Source organism: Ahaetulla prasina, chromosome 2, assembly GCF_028640845.1.
Source record: "Ahaetulla prasina isolate Xishuangbanna chromosome 2, ASM2864084v1, whole genome shotgun sequence".
NCBI lineage: Eukaryota > Metazoa > Chordata > Lepidosauria > Squamata > Colubridae > Ahaetulla > Ahaetulla prasina.
Genome location: NC_080540.1, coordinates 160,909,181 through 160,932,821, shown reverse-complemented (window position 1 = coordinate 160,932,821; position 23,641 = coordinate 160,909,181). Strand labels below are relative to the sequence as shown.

Genomic DNA, 23,641 nt, shown 5'->3' with positions numbered 1-23,641 from the left:
TGTCTTCGTGGTTTTTTGTCCCCAACAATCATTTAATATTTTATGGACTAGATGCAGAAAAGCAGTTTCTTGTCAAAGAGAAATAGCCTGTACAATTAACTATAGTTCGGATGCCTAAAACAGCCGTCTTTAAATGTAGAAAACTATTCAGATCAGAGTTCAATGGAAGTCGGCAATATATACAACCACATCAAATTGCTTGTGATAATATGGTTTTCTTAAAGCTTTTAGTCGATTAACTTGCTTTCTCAGACACATGAAATGGATTCAGAATGCAACTTTAAGTACATTGGAGGATGTATCAGTTCACAAAACATAAACAGAAATTTAAAAAAAGGTTGGAAAACATCAATCACAACATTTAGATTTCAAACATGTCATCAATTAATGCAGAATGAAGTGGGTTAATGTGACTTGTATCACACCCAATATGTATTTTTGAAAGCTTATCATGGCAATATACCCATTCAGAGTTTAACAGTAAACTTGCCTGCTCCATCAGCTATCCTGATGGAGCAGTGCTTAAAGTTATTCATTCATGTACCATCTGCAAATGTTTGATGTAATGGCAGTATAGAATATGCTGCTTTAATCTAAATGTTTAGATAATTAAACAGGTCCTGTCTTCTGCTGAAAATCACCGTCCCATGTACATGTCCCATGTAGGAAATCTGAACGAACTGAAAGGGCATCTCATAAGATTAAAAAAACCTATCAACATCTTCAGGGACAAATGCCAAGTATCTGCATAGAATACATACTGTATGAAGAGGCAATATTACAAGCCTAAATGTTGGTGACAGTATAAATAGCATTTAGTATGGAAGAGAATGATACAAACATGTCTCTTCCCTAAAATAAATCAGTAAGGACATAGAAAATGTGTTCTATAAAGAGCTGGAAAACTAAGTAAATGCTGTTTGCACTTGGAATGAAGCTGCCTAGTTAGACTCTTGTTATACCAAATCATTTGGAGATGACCTCACAGATCTATTGGCCAAAGAAATTCAGAAAATCAACCAGAAGACCACCAGACAGTAATCAGAAGCTTTTCCTAAGTCCCAACAGTGAATCACCATGTAACCCTGAAAACCTGTAATTCTCCTTCACTCTTTTAAGAAATCATCATGCCTCAACTGTTGTTGAATACCCTTTTCTCTCTTTGGCTCCAAAGCATAGCTGAATGGGCTGGCACTCAAACCATTAACTGCTTTTGGAGCAAGTTTCTCTTCATCTTTACAAGGGCATGTTCAATGTCGGTCAAATGACAACGTGAAATGTGCTAGGATGGAACTGTGTGCCACCCCATTGAACTTGTAAATAGCAATAGGCATAGGAAGCTGATTCGGTTCTAATGCTTTCAGTACACAGCAGAAATGGAACCTGAATGTATCGTATGAGATTATCTTTTTTAAAAATGTTAGACGCTATGCTCCATAATGACAACAAATTTACATGTTGCACACAGGCAAAGAAGCCATTCTCACCACCGTTACGTAAGAAGAGAACATAAATTGTCTGGCATTATGCACCACAAATATATTTTTATCTCTCTCTTTCTCTCAAAGCCCCACTTCTCTTGTATTTTAAACAAACTAAATATATCTATATAGCCATGTTATATAATAACCAAATTGAGTATCTGGCATCTCCTTTTGCTTTAATTGCATTCAGTAATCTTAATCGTTATTTTGCAAGCACATGAAATTAAAAAATTCCTATTATTTTGCATATTTAAATTTCCATTCTTTGGTAATGCCAGGTGGACTCAATTCCACTAAGTTGTTTTCTATTTTTGTTAGCATAATTTAATTAGAACCTTTGCTGATTCTTCCTTAGTTGTTTCTCATATTTCTATAAGTATTACTTCAATTTCTATCACTTTACGACTTGGTAATGACCAGAGTGCTTGAATTAAAAACTTATTTCTCTTGTTGTCTAGTATTATAATTCTTTGCTTCTGGCTGTTTGTCAATCAAGAAACATTATTTCCCAAGGCTGGTCTATCAATAACTGTTTTCCCAACTTTCTGTACACTTATACTTGTGTCACTAGTGATGGTGTTCTACCATCTTGTTTCATGTTGGCTACTTTTCCTTCAATTTTCCAAATATCAGGATCTCCTCCAATGTCTACTGTCTTCTTATTGCAGTATATATCTAAGATATTTAAGGTTTACATCATTAACTTCAAGTAGCATCTAATGTTTTGTTAAGAGTTACAGAATCATAAATGAAATTTTATATATCACCTATCGAATATTGTCACCTCCTTTTCCTGATAGCTGAGTCATCACATAGTCAGCCATATAGATCCTAGTGCTGCCTTAGCTTAAGCACCTTGTCTAATGTCACCTTGACTTAGATAAGTTTACCTCACCATTGCTTCCCTCTTATATATTCTCTGCTTTAGTGAAATTCTTGCTTTGTTTAATATTCAGCTATATGTCATTAGAATCCACACTTAAAAAATTAGATCATTTATATGTTTCCTCTGCTAAACCAGAAAGGGGCCCATCCTTATTAAAAGAGAGAATGCTGAACATTGGGTTAGGGAAGAAAAAGCTAAAGAGAAAACCTAGCTGATGAATGATGGAGAAAGAGGAACTGCAGCATTTTAGGCCCCTTCCTGAGAATGACAAGCTACCCCAATGCTTAGGACACAGTAAAACATCTTACTGGCATAGCAGAATGAGTACAATGAGAGGGAGATTTTCTACTTTATTTTAAACTCAGAAATGTTACAATCACAGTGTCAATTTTCTTTTAAAAAATGTGATTGATTTGATATGAGACCAATCTGATGTAAAAACAAGTTAGCCCAGTACCCTGACCCTATCGCCAATCACAAGAGATGCCAAGGGTTATCAGAATGAAAGAGGGAATCTAATAAAACCTGTCCAAAGATTAAAAGGATTTTAACTATTTCTCAATAGAGCAGAAACCACCAACTGCCTCAGCATCAGTTTTACAGGATATCTAAAGGATTTGTGACGAAGGACCTGATGTTTATGGAGCAAAGTTCTGGTTTAAAATTCACATGCCTGAGCAGTAATTAGTCTTCTCTGCTAAGATATGCATTTCTTATAGTCCTTCGTAAATAGGATGAAGGTCAAGGTAATTGGCTATCATTTTTAAAACCATGCTCAGGAGAGGAAAATGTCCAGAGGGTAGGCAGGCCCTTGGCAGGCATCTTGTTTTTAACATCCTCTTTGAGTATCAGGGTATTATTACTGTTGCTTTGAAACAGCCTATTGCAAGTTTCCATCAAAATATGCCTTACAAGTTTCCATTGAGATAATCGTCTTTTACTTCAAGGTCACTTATTGTTTCTGATATATTCAGGCTTCCATTATTCATGCCACTGATGTTCTTGCAGCTATTATTATCTCAGCCACAGCAATCTGTACTTTCCTTTAGTGCATATTTTCGGAAATTTGGCTGTGATGTTTATGAACCAGAATTAAAAGTTTCAAGACAGTGTAGCAGTTATATGACTACTTCTTCTCCTCTCTTTCTGATACCTCTGCTATACAGATAGTCCTCAGCTTGCGACCAGAAACAAAAATTTCTGTTCCTAAGCAAGGCAGTGAGTTTTGCTCCATTTGATCACTTTTCTTGCCACAGTTGTTAAGTGAATCACTGCAGTTGTTAAGTTAGTGATACAGTTGTTAAGTGAATCTGGCTTCCCCATTGTCAGAAAGTCACAAAAGGTGACCACACGACCCTGGGATGTGGCAAACGTCATAAATATGTGCCAGTTGCCAAGTGCCCGAATTTTGATCACAAAACCGGGGAGATGATGCAATGGTTCTAGGTGTGAAAAATGGCGGTAAGTCACTTTTTTCAGTGTTGCTGCAACTTTGAATGGTCACTAAACAAATGTTTGTAAATTGTAACATTGCATTGTTTGCAAGTCTCCCTTCCCCAAGTCACCAGCTAACAAAAATGTCAGTCCCAATAATATCACAGTGTAGCTTGAATTATGCTACCTATTAAATAGGAAGAAAGACAGATTTTTTTTTAAAATAATATGTTCACAATAATTTTGTTTCAATGGATCTCTCAATTTTATCTAGCCCTCAGGTAAAAGAGAAGGTTGACTACATGAGATCTAGCATCTCTTATTCCTAATTTATTAATTCATCTCTTATTCATTATTCTGATTGCTGTTTTTAACCTGCTCCACTCATTGTCTTCAGCTTTTTAATGGTCTATTTTTAATATCTTTCATCTTCTTTCATATCATGCCATGTTTACCTTAATAGCCTGAGGACAATATTCATCCTATTATAGATACATTTATTTCCCACCATCCATTTCAGGAATGTCTGCCTAAACCAACATTTCATGTGGCCAGCTCCCAGGCAGGGAAATGAAGACAGACCAGATACTTGGCTTGCCAGGGGCATCTGCCATATACCGTATTTTTCGGTGTATAAGACGCACCAGAGTATAAGACGCACCTTAATTTTGGGAGAGGAAAACAAGAAAAAAAGGATTCTGCCTAGCAGAGCCATACTGGTCTACTTGCCTTTTTTTGGAGCACTCCAGTCTATCTTCTTTAAAAATAGAGGCACCGGTCTACTAATTGCCTTTTTTTTTTTTTGGGAGCGCACCAGTCTACCTTCTTTAAAAATAGAGGCACCAGTCTACTAATAGCCTTTTTTTTTTGGAGCGCACCAGTCTATCTTCTTTAAAAATAGAGGCACCGGTCTACTAGCTGCCTACAGCGCTGATCAGCTGTAGTGTGGCCCTTTGAAACGCCGTGGTAGATGCAAGACCGTTTTCATGAGGACACACGGCTGTGCAACGCAGAGGCCAACAACCTCTGAAGGGTGGGGGGCGGTAGGTGGGTGGGGCTACATTCGGTGTATAAGATGCACCCAGATTTTCACCCTCTTTTGGGGGGTAAAAAGGTGCATCTTATACACCGAAAAATATGGTAGTTCCTAGATGGCAAATCAGAAAATCTGGAAAAAGCATTATATGGGCAGGATTATATGTGCAGGATTACCAACAAAGAACTGTAGTTGGGTGCAAAATAATGGCGACAGTGGAAATCAAGAGATAATTGTTAATGAACTCTTTAGTTATGTGCTTGTTTGTATTCCACCTTTATTATTTTCACAAGTAACTCAAGATGACACACCTATTACAACATTCCTTGTCCTGAGGAGGGACTTGAATTCAAGGTCTCCCACTTTCTAGCCTGCTGCCTTGCCCGTTAGATCAAAGTAGAGCAATAGTAAGGTAAGGAAAACAAGTAAAACTGCCATGATGAGCTTTTAAATTTTTAAAATTAGGAGAGATAAAATTACATGTAAAGCTGTGCAAAAGTTCTCCTGAGCAGTGGAAAGAAAATTGTCACTGTTCAGAGTTGCTGCTTCCCCACAGCTTTTAAGAATTCAGCATACAAAAGCTTGGCTCTTGGTCACCTCTTTTGGGGTATATTTATTTTTTATTTTTATTTTATTTTGTCACACTGTATATATAAGCATAAGCATGAAATAACTATACAATATATAAGCATATATACGAGTACGTAATAACTATATTAATTGGATATAACGAAAGGAAACAATAGGACAGGAACGGTAGGCACGCTTGTGCTGTTATGCACGCCCCTTACAGACCTCTTAGAAATGGGGTGAGGTCAATAGCAGACAGTTTTTGGAAGTTTTTGGGATATATTTTGGGTATAGATACTACTAGTAATACATCTTCAGTTTTTATTTGAGAAAGGCACTGATTCTATGAGGAAACAATGAGCTACAAATGTGAATGTATTCCTTAATCAAATATTTAGTTATGATTTTTAGAATACCTCTTAAAGAATTATTTCAATTACATTTTGATAACATGTTAAGAGGGAATGAAATACTCATTACCTTCCCAAGTAGATACCTGTTCTCTCAGCTAAGGTGTCATTAACAGGAGGAAAAACTTAACCTAGTGTGTTTTATGTCTAGGAGAGACAGTGCATGATTGATTAGCCAAGGGCACTGTGTGGAAATGCATCTCTGACAGACAAGTCACTCTCTTAAGCAATTGCAATTGAAGAAAATGTTGCTGTTCTAGTTAGTCAAGTGCACTGAAGCCTGACTGGAAATCTGGCTCTGATGTCTATGGTGAAACATTTTATCTAATCCTCTATTTTGCAAAGTTAATAGGTTTTCTACAAAAATGTTGAAATAAAAAAAAAATCACATTAAGAAAAAATTGACTTTTAGAATTCCAACTTAATGTTTATGTAAATCCCTTATCGATACTATTCCTACCTTCCAATTTTAGTCTTATATACATGGGAGATTTCCCTTCATTAGTCATGTTTTGGCTTTTGATGTATAATCCAATGCTTCCCAGAACAAACTCAAATGTCATAACTATAGAAAAGTACTCTATGAAAACTAAGCATTTCATGCATGAAAGATGCTGAGCTGATGAATGTTTTGAAACACTCTCGGCTAGTGTATATGCAATGCTAATTAGAATAGAATAGAATAGAATAAATAGAATAGAATAGAATAGAATAGAATAGAATAGAATAGAATAGAATAGAATAGAATTTTTTATTGGCCAAGTGTGATTGGACACACAAGGAATATGTCTTTTAATTAGAAGACTAGAAGACCTCCAAGGTCCCTTCCAATTCTGTTATTCAATGCTAATTTCCTCTTAATCAGAGTTAAATTAGTTTGATGAAAGTTAACAACTTTCTTCTTTCCTCTTCCACTGTACTTATGTTTATTGACAAAGTGATTTGCAACCAAGGAAGAATTGTATAGGGATGGAAACAATCCCATGAAGAAGAAAAATATTAGTTCTTATATGAACTAAATGAAAATATCCCCAATAACAGTTAGTCCTGTTGAGGCCAGTTATCTATTTCACTAAAAACAGACTGTACTTCCACACTCTGCAAAAGGAAGAAACAGTGGTTTCAATTATTTAACTCTAAATAATTTCACCTTTTGCAACAGTCCTGCTTCTGTTTATCCTATACCAAACAGGTCCCATTTCCTACTTTCTGTATCCATATTTCTACAGATACCTAATGGAATTTATATTCTCCATTCTGTTCAATACAAAACATGAATTCAAACATTCCCACCATGCCAACTTGTTCTAGTGACAGCAAATTTTATATCCATGAAATGTAATAGAGTAAGTTCAGTTTGCAGTTCCAATCAAATCGTTTACTACTTAAAATCTAGCCACCATATTGGAAGCAAAACCATTAATATGCTCCTTTCCTTCCTTGCGTATAAATATGTAAGTTTACTTCCTTTAAAGATGCTTTTCAGATAGTATTTGCATTTTTTTTAAAGAATAAGATACATAATCTTTTTTTGATCAGTTTTTGATGGTAGTAGGAAGAAACTGCTGGTCCAATAAAAAATAAACCATGGACCAAAATGTATTAGTTTAGGTAAAGAATCATATACCTAAAAAATCCTTTGCATCCTTCACAGGTCATAGCATTAAAATGAAAGCCAGTAGCTTTGTCTCCACAAACACCACAGATCCGGGGAATGTTCCTGTCAAAGTCGGTGGCTGTATCAGTAAAAGTTGGACAAGGCGCCATCGGCTCCATTTCTATGATAGAGAAAATGTAAAGGTTATCAACTTCATCATAGTAATTTCTGAGTAAATATACACGAAGTAAATACACTGAGTAATATAATGAGAGCACATATAGAATATATAAAAGCAGCAACAAGTTCTCTGATCCCATTATCAGTCTGGTTAGGAATATTTCCCCAAGCATAGTAACATGTTTCATTCAAAATGTACAGGTCTTGACAAACACATTCTCGACTTTCAGAGTGCTAAAAACAGATCCTTCAACAGGTTATATTTTGTCTGCTCATCTTCATATAAATGGCTGAATTACACGAAGTAAATATTTGCAGAATCAGGGTATTTCTACATACCTTTTCAAGAGAAAACCTCAGGGTATAGTTCCACTATTTGTACCAAATTTGGGGGAAGGGGGTGTTTCGAACAAAAAAAGAGTGAAAATAATTTCTTTTTCATACTGTGAGAGTCCACATTAAAAAGGAAACAAAATTGCAAGGAAAAGGAATTGTCTTCTAATTTACAGGGAAGAGAACTACATGTATGCTTCTCGTATTAATCTTAATACCATACATTGCATGACAGAAACAAGTAACCCAACAGTTTATTCCTTCAAATGATTCTATAGGGTCTCCTATTCAAACAGGAGATTGGACTAGAAGACTTCCAAGGTCCCTTCAAACTCTGTTATTCTATGCTATGTTCTTTTACGCTCTCACTAAAAGTAGAATATTCTCAATGAGTGGTAAAAATTGAGAGCCAAGAATTCAGAAGTTAGTTACTGAAAATCTCTTATGGTCTGCTCCTACGTAAGATTTTTCTTTGAAGCTGTTCTTCAACATGTACATAACATGTGTATGGATGAACTCAGCTTAAAAAAAAGGTCTGAAATTGAAGCGATTGGCTTCAAACAACAGGTATTAGGGGCAGATCCATATATTAATAACTTGCAATTCTCTATGTTAAGAGCAGATGAAATTCCCTGTGCCGATACTTATTTATTTTTGCAGCTTATGCCTTCATATGTTATTTGCTCTTAATTCTGGTACTGAGGCTCATGGGTGGAAAATATGTTTTTCAAAGAGACTGAAAAACCGATTTAATGTATTCGGATCTCAATGGCCTGCATTCCTTATTTTAGAACATGATTGAGAACAGATTAAATCAATCTAAAATCAAAGAAAGTATTTGCCCTTTTCCCTGTACTTTGGGCCAAAGAGAAGAAGAATTTAGTTTTACTTTCCATTTTCCTCAAAGTTATATAAAATGGGTTGGGGAAATAGGACTCTCCATTCTCATTCTTTTCTTAACAGCCCTCTCTTACTTTCTCATTGCCACTTCAGGGTAGCCAATTGATTTGAAATAGAAGCTTATTTACTTTTATTTAAAAAGAAAAAGAGGTTACTCCACAAATTTCTCTTTTTCATTTATTGGAAACTCTGACCTTTACATGTGGCAAACACTGACCATCCAAATAGAAAGTGTTCTCATTAGTGATTACTATTAACTGCATGTTTAAATTTGTACTAACCAGTTACGAGTTGTCATTATCCATTAAAATCTCATGTATACCAGAAATGACATTCAGACAAGCAATTAACGTATGTCATGTTGCTTTTCATGAATGAAAATCTCATAATGCTTTCCTCACATCAAGAAGGGGATCATCTGGAAATTTGCTTTTATTACTGCCTACATTATATTCTGTTATATTCAGCACAAAAGTGGAACTGTCATTTGGAACGTTAGTTTATTAATTAGATAAAAATGATTTAAGAGAGTGATGTCACTATTTAAAATCTCTTATTTTACTAAATGAAAGGTAAGCATTTAACCTTAAATGTCCTTTGGTCTGGCTATAAAACACGCAGAAAGTTGAAGAGTCTGAAATATTTTCTCATGTACCAGAACAACTCCCATCAATGTTACCTCTCTGGAAACCATTATTATCAACTGAAATCTTAGTTTATAATTTAGGATGGAGAAATTAGCTTTATTTATTTAGTTATCAAATTTATATGGCCATCCATCACACAAGAAGTGACTCTGGGCAGCATACAGCAAAAAAAGTATAAAACAATAAACATGTTAAACACAGTTGTATTAAGAAAGTTAAATACAAACACACAAAGACACATAGACACAGAAATACACACAGACGTTTTGAACAGAAACACAGCCTCCTCAAGATCTCACAGGTTCCCTGAGACCTCCAAGTCTGATGCCAATCCAGGTCCTGAGGAATTTCCTGAAAATAAGGAGGGTGTCAGCGTTCCAGAAAACCCCCTCCCCAAGTAAAAACTCCAAAGCAGGCATCTTTCAAAGTTCTTTTACTAGGATAGGTAAACTGGCACATCTGGGAAAATCCGAATCTGAGAGATCCGGGTTTTCCCTCAGTAAATCAAAACTCCAAAACCAACCCCTAACTTCTCTGCCGATCACATGCTCCAATCGCCAACTGTCCCATCTCGATACATCACTCCGACCACTCCTTCTCCAGCTGCCGGACCAGCCTGACCTTGACCAACAGGAAGAATGTTATTGTGTCTAATGGGCCTCTCTGCTAACTCCCCCCTTCCCCCTCCTACTTTCTCACACGTGAAAAAATGGCAGCAGGGAAACTTCAGGCCTAATATGGCTTCCAAAGCAGACAGAGGGATTGAGCTGGCCTCACTTAGGGGGTCAGAGGAATGTTCCATAAGGTGGGCACCATGGCAGAGAAGGCTGCTTCTTTGGCCTCCAAAGTGTAGCTTCCTGAGAGACGAAACCTTTGCTATGGTTTGGCTGAAGCCTGTGGTTTCTCATATAGACCCTCACAGCTTTCAGATGCTAAGATAAGTTGTCCACAGCATCACTTAATTTGCCAGGGGCAGAGATGTATAATTGGGTATTATCGGCCTCTTGATAATACCTTACCCCATGGCAATGGATGAGCTTACCCAGTGGCCTCATGTATATGTTGAATAGAAGCAGAGAGAGCATTGAAACCTGTGGCACCACACACAGTAGGGGTCAGGGGCAGAATCTCCCCCCACTCTCAAATCATCATTGACTGGAATGAATCTTAGAGAAAGGAGGTGAACTAGCACGAAACAGTGGTGCCCATCTCAATCCCCTAACTAATCTGGAAAGATACCATAGTTGATGGCATTGAAAGCTGCAGAGAAGTCAGCTTAGGCAAGGAGGGGTGCACAATCTCTATTCCTGCTCTCACCAGAGATCATCTAAAAGCATGACCAAGCCGTTTCTGACCAAACCCAGGTTCATTCAAGGTCCTCTGAAGCTGCTAGGCAATTATCCTCTCAGCTACCTTCCCCAGAAGTGTCGTAAAATGCTGTTAATATTTAATATTTTTAGTAACTCACGCTTGATTGAATTTTTCTTAACATTGAAACTGTATCTATAGAGCAGTGAATAATATCTAGGAAAAGAATGTACCCAAAGAATGAGGGGACAGGTGGTTCAATATGTTTGTAAAAAACTTGAACACAGCCATGGAAGACTATTAGTCAAATTAAGAATAATTGATTTTCTACAGCATTGGAAAAAAATTAATTGAATACAATTAATCGTTTCAGCTGATATCAGCCCACCCAATGTTCATGGTTTCAATACACTAGACATTAGTGCAACGCTAGAATCACTATTCAACATTGCTCTGTATTTTGTTGTTAGTTGCGAAGTCAGGTCCGACCCATTGTGACCCCATGGACAACATTCCTCCAGGCCTTCCTGTCCTCTACCATCCCCCGGAGTCCATTTAAGCTCACGCCTACTGCTTCAGTGACTCCATCCAGCCACCTCATTCTCTGTCGTCCCCTTCTTCTTTTGCCCTCAATATTTCCCAGCATTAGGCTCTTCTTGCTCTGCATAGCAAGGTTTATAATATGCAGCCCTGGACAGCTAGAAATGTGGCCCCACAACATCGTAAACTTTTAACATTTTTATATGATTTGTATCGACTATTTTATATATTTTATATGCAGCCCAAGACAATTCTTCTTCATTCAATGTGCCCCATAGCAAGCCCAAAGGCTGGACACCCATGTTTTACATCTTATTCTAGCTCAAGGCCTCAGATTATCTTTGTTAGCCTGGCATACCACCGATCTGTTGGGACTAGAGAATTCCAAATCAGGAGAGCTGAAAGCAACCACATTTGCTACATATGCTGTAACCATTGCATTATTGCTGAAACCTTCAGGAACATATAGGCTCTTATTCAAAAGGAGAAGAGGTTAACTCCTCCTTCCCTACCACTGCTCTCCACGTGCAGAGTGTTTTCATGGAAAGTCTTTGGGGCAAGTTAAGACTCGTGAAAATCCATGATCCTAAGGAATCCTCTGCTGAAAACAATACTTTGTGTGGAGGAAAAACCATCATAGTTGTGGTTCATTATTTCTCCTTAGATGAAAGACTGTCTCTCTTTATCACATCAGAGGAGGGCATTCATTGAGACAAAGGGAAATGATCAATAAGCATTTTCTGTGGATGAAGCTAGGCTTCACAATCCTTGTCTCCATCAATCTCTCAATTTCCCCCATTTCCATGGTTGCATTCTATCAGTACGTACACTCTAACATTAAAACGTTGTCTTCCACCATAAATGTCAAGGAATACAAGAGGAAAAGTTTGGCTCACAATATCCATTATATAGCATATATAGCAATAATGCTTAGTATTTTATAATAGAAAAATTGTGTATAAATTTTTTTTTGCTATTATAAGAAGACAACAGATCAAGAAAGCAGAGAACCATCCATTATCTTCATTTTGCAAGTGAAAGATTGACATAAAATAAGAGACGTTCATTTTAAGATTGCTTGAAGGGCTTATAGCAGAGGAGCGATCGGAAATTGCTGTTCTGTTTTTTTTACTCACACAAGCACTTAAGTAATTTAAAAGTTGGCACCCTTGTACTTTTAAAAAAAATTGGCCACAGCTGAAGGACAATCACATTTCATTCAAAATCAGCCCTACATCAACCTCAAATTTCAATACCAAGAAAATACATGCAAGAAGCTCGGCTATTCAAACAGGATCAAATTGCCTGGCATCATAATTCCAAATACATCATATTTTTTCCTCTCTGGCAGAAATAGTATCTTATTTTACTTCACAGGAACATTTTTGCAAAAAAAAAAAAAAGTGAGGTACTTTACCAGCATCCAGATCATCTGGGATACTCTGTTGATATAATTCCCACGGGCTCTGAAACTCTGACATGGATCCACCTGCAATCCAAAATTATTATTAAAAAGTTAACATCCAAGAATTATTGAGGGAGTGTTCAAATCTCACCTCCTGCTTCGAGTTTGGGAATTTAGTCTATCTTTTAACTCCAACAATACTGACGCAAGCAACATACTTTAAAAAAGTGAGGTGTGGCACTCAGCAAATAATTCACCACACCTAAACACCAGTCACAAAAAAAATAAGGTGTCACTCAGCACAGCTTCCTGTAACATCACCTCAGAAATGTGAGAGATAATGCCAGTTCCGGTCACTGTAGGGGGGAGAACTGTGTTAGTCTACAGCAGTCAAAGATCAGGAGGAATCTGGTAACATCTTTTCTAGCTTAAAACTTGTATTAAAAGACACGCTTCGGTCATCTGATGAAGTGAACTGCAGTTTACCAAAGCTTGTGCCTTTTAATAAAACTTGTCAGTTGGAAAAAGTGCTACCAGATACTTTTTATCACATCAGAGGAGGGCATTCATTGAGACAAAGGAAATGATCAATAAGCATTTTCTGTGGATGAAGCTAGGCTTCACAATCCTTGTCTCCATCAATCTCTCAATTTCCCCCATTTCCATGGTTGCATTCTATCAGTACGTACACTCTAACATTAAAACGTTGTCTTCCACCATAAATGTCAAGGAGTACAAGAGGAAAAGTTTGGCTCACAATATCCATTATATAGCATATATAGCAATAATGCTTAGTATTTTATAATAGAAAAATTGTGTATAATTTTTTTTTTGCTATTATAAGAAGACAACAGATCAAGAAAGCAGAGAACCATCCATTATCTTCATTTTGCAAGTGAAAGATTGACATAAAATAAGAGACGTTCATTTTAAGATTGCTTGAAGGGCTTATAGCAGAGGAGCGATCGGAAATTGCTGTTCTGTTTTTTTTACTCACACAAGCACTTAAGTAATTTAAAAGTTGGCACCCTTGTACTTTTAAAAAAAATTGGCCACAGCTGAAGGACAATCACATTTCATTCAAAATCAGCCCTACATCAACCTCAAATTTCAATACCAAGAAAATACATGCAAGAAGCTCGGCTATTCAAACAGGATCAAATTGCCTGGCATCATAATTCCAAATACATCATATTTTTTCCTCTCTGGCAGAAATAGTATCTTATTTTACTTCACAGGAACATTTTTGCAAAAAAAAAAAAAAAAAGTGAGGTACTTTACCAACATCCAGATCATCTGGGATACTCTGTTGATATAATTCCCACGGGCTCCGAAACTCTGACATGGATCCACCTGCAATCCAAAATTATTATTAAAAAGTTAACATCCAAGAATTATTGAGGGAGTGTTCAAATCTCACCTCCTGCTTCGAGTTTGGGAATTTAGTCTATCTTTTAACTCCAACAATACTTTGTGTGGAGGAAAACCATCATAGTTGTGGTTCATTATTTCTCCTTAGATGAAAGACTGTCTCTCTTTATCACATCAGAGGAGGGCATTCATTGAGACAAAGGAAATGACTATGTAAAAAGAACAAAATTTCTCCATGGTTTATCTGACAAATATTTATAAACAGGATTGTAAAAATAGTGTAGTTATTTTCTAGGGGTAGCAAGATTTCATTTATCACAGCCAACTCATTGTCAACAGGCTTATTTGTCCAAAATGCTTAAACTTCCACTTAGGAATCTGAAGAATTGTTCAGGTTCATGAATTTGCACTGTTGATGGTTAAACTAGTTAGTCCACCACAGATAGAATAGTACAATAGTACAATCTGCACAACACAGACTTCTATATGCCACTTTACAAAAATTGAACAATTACCCCTTTTCTAAATTATATTAATTGAAGTTGTGGGTAATTGTTTGAAAAATGCATAAACTAACTCTTCTTAATTTTCAATGCAGCTTTTAGAATAGAATAGAATAGAATAGAATTTTTATTGGCCAAGTGTGATGGGACACACAAGGAATTTGTCTTGGTGCATATGCTCTCAGTGTACATAAAAGAAAAGATACGTTCATCAAGGTACAACATTTACAACACAATTGATGGTCAATATATCAATATAAATCATAAGGATTGCCAGCAACAAGTTATAGTCATACAGTCATAAATGGAAAGAGATTGGTGATGGGAACTATGAGAAGATTAATAGTAGTGCAGATTCAGTAAATAGTTTGACAGTGTTGATGGAATTATTTGTTTAGCAGAGTGATGGCCTTCGGAAAAAACTGTTCTTGTATCTAGTTGTTCTGGTGTGCAGTGCTCTATAGCACCGTTTTGAGGGTAGGAGTTGAAACAGTTTATATCCAGGATGCGAGGGGTCTGTAAATATTTTCACGGCCCCCTTCTTGATTCATGCAGTATACAGGTCCTCAATGGAAGGCAGGTTGGTAGCAATTATTTTTTCTGCAGTTCTAATTATCCTCTGAAGTCTGTGTTTTTCTTGTTGGGTTGCAGAACCGAACCAGACAGTTATAGAGGTGCAAATGACAGACTCAATAATTCCTCTGTAGAACTGAATCAGCAGCTCCTTGGGCAGTTTGAGCTTACTGAGTTGGCGCAGAAAGAACATTCTTTGTTGTCCTTTTTAATGATGTTTTGATGTTAGCTGTCCATTTGAGCTCTTGCGATATGATAGAACCTAGAAATTTGAAGGTTTCTGCTGTTGATACTGTGTTGTCTAGTATTGTGAGAGGTGGAAGTATGGAAGGGTTTCTCCTAAAGTCTACCACCATTTTTACGGTTTTGAGTGTGTTCAGTTCCAGATTGTTTTAGTTGCACCACAAGGCTAGTCGTTCGACCTCTCGTCTATATGCGGATTTAGAATGTAATTCTATCATTCAGTATAATACAATAACCGAGTAGTATACAATAGACTAGTTAAGCACAGTACAAATCCATCCTGAGGTTGCTATCATTTATTATACAGACATGATCCATATAGTCCATTGAAGGCAGATTTGATAAGCAAAGAAGATGAATTCAGCTAGTTTATGTTGTTATACCATACATATATTGATGAGTATGACTCCTCATTCTCAAGAATTAGACTGATGCTTTGTAAGCATATCATACACAGAGAAATAAAAATCCTCCTATCTTTATGCATATTTTGTGAAAGGTTATATTGCTGTTTCTTTAAAAAATACTTTGCAGCATCAGTTCCCACTCACAGGGCTTCTCACAAAACCACAGTCTCCTACTTTTGGAATTAAACCTTTTGGTTACCGAGTAATTTCAAATTACTGGCTAAATATACAATAGTCTTCCAGTTTCACAAGAATAGTGACTTCTTAGCTATATCTCAGATATATCTAAATTCAATGCCGAGAATCATGCTGATTCACTGGGTATAAGCGAGTTTTCAGCACATTTTTGTGCGAGTTTTTTTTTTTAAGCCCCTCCTCGAGTTGTTTTTTTCTTTTTCACATTTCATTTATCACAGCCAACCCATTGTCAACAGGCTTATTTGCCCAAAATGCTTAAACTTCCACTTAGGAATCTGAAGAATTGTTCAGGTTCATGAATTTGCACTGTTGATGGTTAAACTAGTTAGTCCACCACAGATAGAATAGTACAATAGTACAATAGTACAATCTGCACAACACAGACTTCTATATGCCACTTTACAAAAATTGAACAATTACCCCTTTTCTAAATTATATTAATTGAAGTTGTGGGTAATTGTTTGAAAAATGCATAAACTAACTCCTCTTAATTTTCAATGCAGCTTTTAGAATAGAATAGAATAGAATAGAACTTTTATTGGCCAAGTGTGATGGGACACACAAGGAATTTGTCTTGGTGCATATGCTCTCAGTGTACATAAAAGAAAAGATACGTTCATCAAGGTACAACATTTACAACACAATTGATGGTCAATATATCAATATAAATCATAAGGATTGCCAGCAACAAGTTATAGTCATACAGTCATAAATGGAAAGAGATTGGTGATGGGAACTATGAGAAGATTAATAGTAGTGCAGATTCAGTAAATAGTTTGACAGTGTTGATGGAATTATTTGTTTAGCAGAGTGATGGCCTTCGGGAAAAAACTGTTCTTGTGTCTAGTTGTTCTGGTGTGCAGTGCTCTATAGCATCGTTTTGAGGGTAGGAGTTGAAACAGTTTATGTCCTGGATGTGAGGGATCTGTAAATATTTTCACGGCCCTCTTCTTGATTCGTGCAGTATACAGGTCCTCAATGGAAGGCAGGTTGGTAGCAATTATTTTTTCTGCAGTTCTAATTATCCTCTGAAGTCTGTGTTTTTCTTGTTGGGTTGCAGAACCGAACCAGACAGTTATAGAGGTGCAAATGACAGACTCAATAATTCCTCTGTAGAACTGAATCAGCAGCTCCTTGGGCAGTTTGAGCTTACTGAGTTGGCGCAGAAAGAACATTCTTTGTTGTCCTTTTTTAATGATGTTTTTGATGTTAGCTGTCCATTTTAGATCTTGCGATATGATAGAACCTAGAAATTTGAAGATTTCTACTGTTGATACTGTGTTGTCTAGTATTGTGAGAGGTGGAAGTATGGAAGGGTTTCTCCTAAAGTCTACCACCATTTTTACGGTTTTGAGTGTGTTCAGTTCCAGACTGTTTTGGTTGCACCACAAGGCTAGTCGTTCGACCTCTCGTCTATATGCGGATTTAGAATGTAATTCTATCATTCAGTATAATACAATAACCGAGTAGTATACAATAGACTAGTTAAGCACAGTACAAATCCATCCTGAGGTTGCTATCATTTATTATACAGACATGATCCATATAGTCCATTGAAGGCAGATTTGATAAGCAAAGAAGATGAATTCAGCTAGTTTATGTTGTTATACCATACATATATTGATGAGTATGACTCCTCATTCTCAAGAATTAGACTGATGCTTTGTAAGCATATCATACACCGAGAAATAAAAATCCTCCTATCTTTATGCATATTTTGTGAAAGGTTATATTGCTGTTTCTTTAAAAAATACTTTGCAGCATCAGTTCCCACTCACAGGGCTTCTCACAAAACCACAGTCTCCTACTTTTGGAATTAAACCTTTTGGTTACCGAGTAATTTCAAATTACTGGCTAATTATAAAATAGTCTTCCAGTTTCACAAGAATAGTGACTTCTTAGCTATATCTCAGATATATCTAAATTCAATGCCGAGAATCATGCTGATTCACTGGGTATAAGATAACTAAATTTAAGGTTAGGTTTTGCAAATTCCAGTTCTTTATTCTAGCAGGAATATACAATCCAGAAATTAAATTAGTTAAGATGACCACAAGTTACTTCCATCTGTGAATGAGATTCAGAGAAGAATAAAACAGAAATCTTCTAGCCCATTCCAGCAATTTCAGATTTCAGTATTATGGCAGCATTACTAATATTTGATATTGGCTGATACATCATTAAAGAAATGCCAAATGATCTCTCAGTGTATATTTCTGAACACTGACACGAGCAACAAATCAGCACCAACAAATCTGGCACTTCCAAGATATTTTCACTTCCTTTAGGCTGGAGATGATCTTTTTGATGATTTGACTGATTTTTCTTTTTCTTTTTGCCTATACATACAAAAACAGATTCCTTAAAAGTTACTGGGAAGATCTGTATTCTGAAGTTTGCAAATTATTTTGCTTTTCCCCCCCTGATGTTTGGAATTTTTCCTTCAGATAAAAAAAATATATAACCTGGTTCATACATGCTACACCATAATTGGGTTTATTCAACTTTAGTATGACATACTGTGGTGAACCCAGCAAACTGTGGTTTATTCAATAAGCCAAGATACAACAAATCATGGGTTTGTGTGATACGAAGCCTATAGTCAGCTGAGACCCTCTCCAAGGAACCTTAATTACCAATGGCCATAATAGGCTAAGCTTGCTATTTTTAAAGATGTTACTGTACATTGCTTTCCCAGTATGCTATAATCTAGTGCAGGGGTCTGCAAACTTGGCTCTTTTAAGACTTGTGGACTTTAACTCCCAGAGTTCCTCAGCCAGTTTGCAGACCCCTGCACTAGTCACTAGTCCCTGGGCCTCATTTACTCAGTTCCAAGTATTACGTCTTAATTAGCTCCATATGATACATACCCACATGTGAAATATTAAAGATGCAGAGAAATTTTCTCTAAACACAATTATGAATATATCATTAAACAATGACTAACATGTAATTTCAGATGAAATTCCCAAATCTTAAACAAATCTTAAACAGCTACTACTTAATTATCCCTGTGGGAACGGGCCTGCCAGTTTCATTACAGCATTCAGTTTATTGCTCTTTTGCTAACTGAAGAAATAACATGTAACAATTCTGTGGAATTCCCCTGTCTGGCATTTGGTTTTCAACAAATAAGTAAATAAGATAGCATAGTATAACTGGTTAAGATTTTGGGCTAGGATCAGGAAGAGAGCAGAGTTCTAGTCCACACTAAGCCATAAAAGCTCACTTGGGACAGTCACCCCAACCTATCACTCCGAAATGTTTGTTGGATAATTTTCTGGTGAAAGACTACAACAGCTAGTTATTACACGTATAGATTCTTGTATTTATTAAATGTATAAATAGCTGTATACATATCTTCCTAAACAGGAAAATACTCATTTTCTGATTATCACATTATTTTCCACCTTTCCTATAGTTTTTCATAATAAATATAGTTTTTATTAATAACAATACAAATAGATTTTTTTCTTTAAAAATAATAATAGGAAGCACTCTCTTTAAATACGTATACAAATTACCTAACACACATTTTAGAGTATGCATTATTTCCTGATATTATGAAGCACTTGATGATCCTACAGGTTTTTAAAACTAATTTTTCAATTATAATAAGAGAAATGATCATTTTATGGTTCAGATGTAATCATTAACTTTGAACTGATCCCTGAACTGAAGTTAGCATATTGGGGTCGTAGAATAAAAAACGAATCTTGCATTCATAAATAAATGTAATAAGCTTGCCAAAATACATCCTACATACATTTCATGGATATACTGAAGAGACTATTGAATGTAAAGTGAAATAACAGAGTAATGTAATACCTGTAATGAAATAAAGGAGTTGTACCACTATAAAGTTTAAAAAGAATATGACTACACAAAACATGTATTTTACTGTCAAGGTTATCTTCTGAAATTCATAAAGATGTTCCAAACACCATCTGCAACTTAGATTTTCTGGGAAAAAAGCTCAAGCTTAAGGGAAGGTTTTCAGTAAATGCAATCAGAATTCTCTTCTTCTTGTTTTCTGCCTTGTCAGAAAATTTGTGCCATGTCACAAGTTTAGAACAAAGATGTCATAGGTAAATGGCTCACAAGTTGTAAAGAATTCAAAGAAAGTTCAACACTTCATTTGCAGATAGATGCAATTAAAAGCAGAGCCATTTCATGCTACGTAAATTTAGGACACAAATTGATTATTTGGGGGAACTAAAACTACTATAATTAAATTTAACCACGCATTTCACAGAAGGAAAGCGTCCTTCTGAACACCTAAATGGTCAGAGAATTTGACAGGGATAAACAACAGTATAGTCTTTCTGCTACTGCTGAAAGCATTTTAGAAAGCACACTGCCAATGGGAAATAATGCTGGGAGTTGTAGTTCAGCTGGAACGCTTAGAATAGCAGAAGTTGCTGATGCCTAAAAGTGAGTTGGAAAACAAGCAAGAAGATCAGGTAATGGTACATATAGTTCTTTTTGACGTGTAGAGACAAGGCCTTTACAGATAAGGTTAATTTTCAATCTCATAATACTTATGAAAGCTAGAAGCCTTTTGGGTTTTAAGTTCATTAGCATCAAATTAGCGGGATAATTGTACACTTCTCTATGTTTGATATTCTTAATGTTTCTAGACATAATCTTTTTGTTATCTGTACACAACACCTTTGATCTGGCTGTTTAAAATCTTGAGTTATATCCATGACTATGCAAGGCTTTATAAACTCCAACAACTTTTGTCAAAATAGTCCTGGCAAAAACACTGCGGCTTTTTAGGTTTCCAAGCGGAAGATGCAGATATTTATGCTTCACAATCAATAGGAATGTTTATGGAGAAGTCACTAAAGCAGCTGAATGATTTGCAAAGTGTCCACAGCTGCTTCAGAAACAGCTTTTTTTTTTTTTCAACTTCCCAGACAATTCTATCCAGGATCCAGGATTTCCTGGTGGTCTTCTATTCAAGTAGTAAACAGGTCTGATTCTTGAGTTTTGGGGTTCAACAAAGTATGAGTACCTGTTGCCACCATCTAGATAGGCAAGCAGCCCTGGTGGCGCAGTGGTTAACATGCAGTATTGCAGGCAAACTCTGCCCACAGTCTGGAATTCAATCTTAATGGGGCTCAAGGTTGACTCAGCCTTCCATCTTTCCGAGATCAGTAAAATGAGGGCCCAGCTTGTTGGGGGTAATATTAAAAATAAAGCTTACACTGTAAACCACCCAGAGTGCTGTCACGTGCTATGGGGTGGTATATAACTCTAAATGCTATTGCTGTTGCAAACTGTGGATGAGAACAGCTGACAGCAAATCGGAACTCCTACATTACTATTTGCCTAAGGCTGGATCCTGGTATCCATCACAAACTTACAATTGTTATAATCTACCCACTATGATGAGTACAGTCTATGGCCGTGATGGCGAACCTATGGCACACACTTGGCACAGGCAGTATATGTAGCCATATCAGTGGGCATGTAAGCTCAGCTTCAGCGGGCATGTGTGCCAGTGGTGGGTTCTAACCGGTGTTACCACTGGTTCGCTTCGCGCATGCGCTTTGTGCGCAACAGCTGAGGCATTGCAATCTGCTCTGCTGCGCCGTTCAGCTGGGCTAAAAATGGAGGAATAAAGGTAGGTATAGCACAAGGACGGGTGGAGCGAACCAGTTTGGTGTCACTTCAACATCTCCACTACCGGCTCTCCCAAACTGGGGAGAACCGGTAGCAACCCACCAATGATGTGTGCACCGGCCAGTTGATTTTCAGGCCTTCTGGGCCCACCAGAAGTAGGGAAACAGGCTGTTTCCAGCCTCTGGAGGACCTCGGGGGGGTGGGGGTGGGGAAGGCCTGTTCTTCTCTCCCCCCAGCCTCCAGAGCCTTCCCCACCCCCCAAGAGGCCCTCCGGAGGCCGGAAACGGCCCATTTGCCAACTTCTGGTGGGACTCCTAGAAAGGCTCTGGATGCTGGGGACAGCAAAAAATGGGTCTTCCAGTCCCACCGGAAGTTGGCAAACATGCCATTTTTGGCCTCCGGGGGGGGGAGGCTGTTTTCACCCTCCCCAGACTCCTAGAAAGGCTTTGGAGGCTGAGGAGAGCAAAAAGCAGACCTACCATGCATGCCAGGAGCGTGGGGAATGTGGGGAACGGGGTGGTGGTCATGCATCCATGCACAGGGGCAGGGCGCATAAAATTATGGATGTGAGCATGCACACGTGTGACCCCCCCCCACTCCTGGCACGCGATGGCAAAAAGGTTAGTCATCCCTGGTCTATGGCATGATTTTGGAGGCTTTAACAGATCATGGTATAAATGCCATGAACAGTGGCAAGAAAGAACAGTGTATCATGATGTACACTAAATTACAGCTGATTTCTTTTCACTAAACAATATAGTGTGTGGAGGAAGAGACAAGAAATGTTAGTTGATTTGTGAATATTTGGATTTGCTAAAACTTTACGTCAGTGAAACATATCAGACTCAATAGTAGCTGTGAAGGACTGAATTATTTGAAGAAGATTTTATCGTTTTCCTCTCTATTTTTCCGATAAAAACTAGCCCATTTATATATCTTGAAAACGAGTGGTTTGAAGAACACTGGTTTGAAACTGGCAAAAATCTATTCTTTATTTAACATGCCTTATGCGCTATAAGTTTCTTCTCTGCAAATGCATCTAATAAGTTCCGAAAAGCCCTCAAAGATAACTCCTATTGGCTCATTAATTTGATGTATGACAAGAATGTCCATGATGCCAAGATTTTTGGGCAAAGGACCTTGGAATTACTTCAGACATACTTTTTCATCATTATTATTGATTTCACATAATGTGTGTTATCCTTTGCTTCACCATAGCTTCATGCTGATGGTAGTGCAAAATTGGCAATATGAAGCTGGAATTCAGAATATTCAAATCCTGGAAGAGTGCAAAAAGCCTAATCTACTACATAAATTAACGAGAGAGATATCTAAGCTAAATCAGGGCAGGCAGGCAGGCATCATTTTCATAAGCCAAGAAACCATTGGAAAGGGTTTAGATCAAGGGTGTAAAACTCGATCGTGTCACGTGATGTATCATGACATTTTTTGCCTTTGTGGAGCTGGGGTGGGCATGGTCTGCATGATGCATCCAGAGCATGGCCATCAGTTTGACACCCCTGGTTTAGATCCTCCATTTCATTCTTTGAAGGTACAAGTCTTCTCAACAACCTTCACCAGGAAAAGAAGGTTGGAAACCAGGCAAAAGTTGTCCCGATCTATACAACTTTGCCCCAAGCCTTCCACGTGATGCCATCAAAGTTCTTTTATTGAGTTTCTGTGAGGGTCTTAATCAGGAAGGACAGACTTCATCTTAACCATAATAAAATCTAGTGGCTGTGGTTTTAGTCCCCAACTCTGATCCAAAATTTTTCCACCATTAACTCTGAATCAGGTAGCACTTCCCTTGATAGACTTGGTGTGCAACTTCAAGATCTTGTTGGACTCATAGCTCCTGTTCAAGGAAGCCACCGTCAAAAGGCCCTTTGCTCCCGATATCTCTATTCTTGTTTTGAAAGGTTCTGCTTCTGTTTCCAATCATTCATGAGTCATTATTCAGTTGGACTACTACTACAATGCACTCC

At 37.2% G+C, this 23,641-nt stretch overlaps 1 protein-coding gene across 5 annotated transcripts in view; it reads right to left on the bottom strand.

Annotated features, from left to right (window-relative positions):
• VDR (vitamin D receptor) overlaps positions 1–23,641 on the bottom strand; it is a 101,322-nt gene that overhangs the window by 43,302 nt on the left and 34,379 nt on the right. For 2 of the 5 annotated variants that reach the window (XM_058166671.1, XM_058166673.1), the window contains 2 exons: positions 14,012–14,083; positions 7,448–7,598 (listed from right to left, as the gene is read on the bottom strand). In XM_058166671.1, coding sequence (XP_058022654.1) covers positions 7,448–7,598; positions 14,012–14,075 — 215 coding nt within the window. In that variant the 5' untranslated portion in view covers positions 14,076–14,083. Of the gene's footprint in view, positions 1–7,447; positions 7,599–12,742; positions 12,815–14,011; positions 14,084–23,641 lie in introns of all 5 variants that reach the window. The other 3 variants (XM_058166670.1, XM_058166672.1, XM_058166674.1) reach the window with 2 other exon arrangements.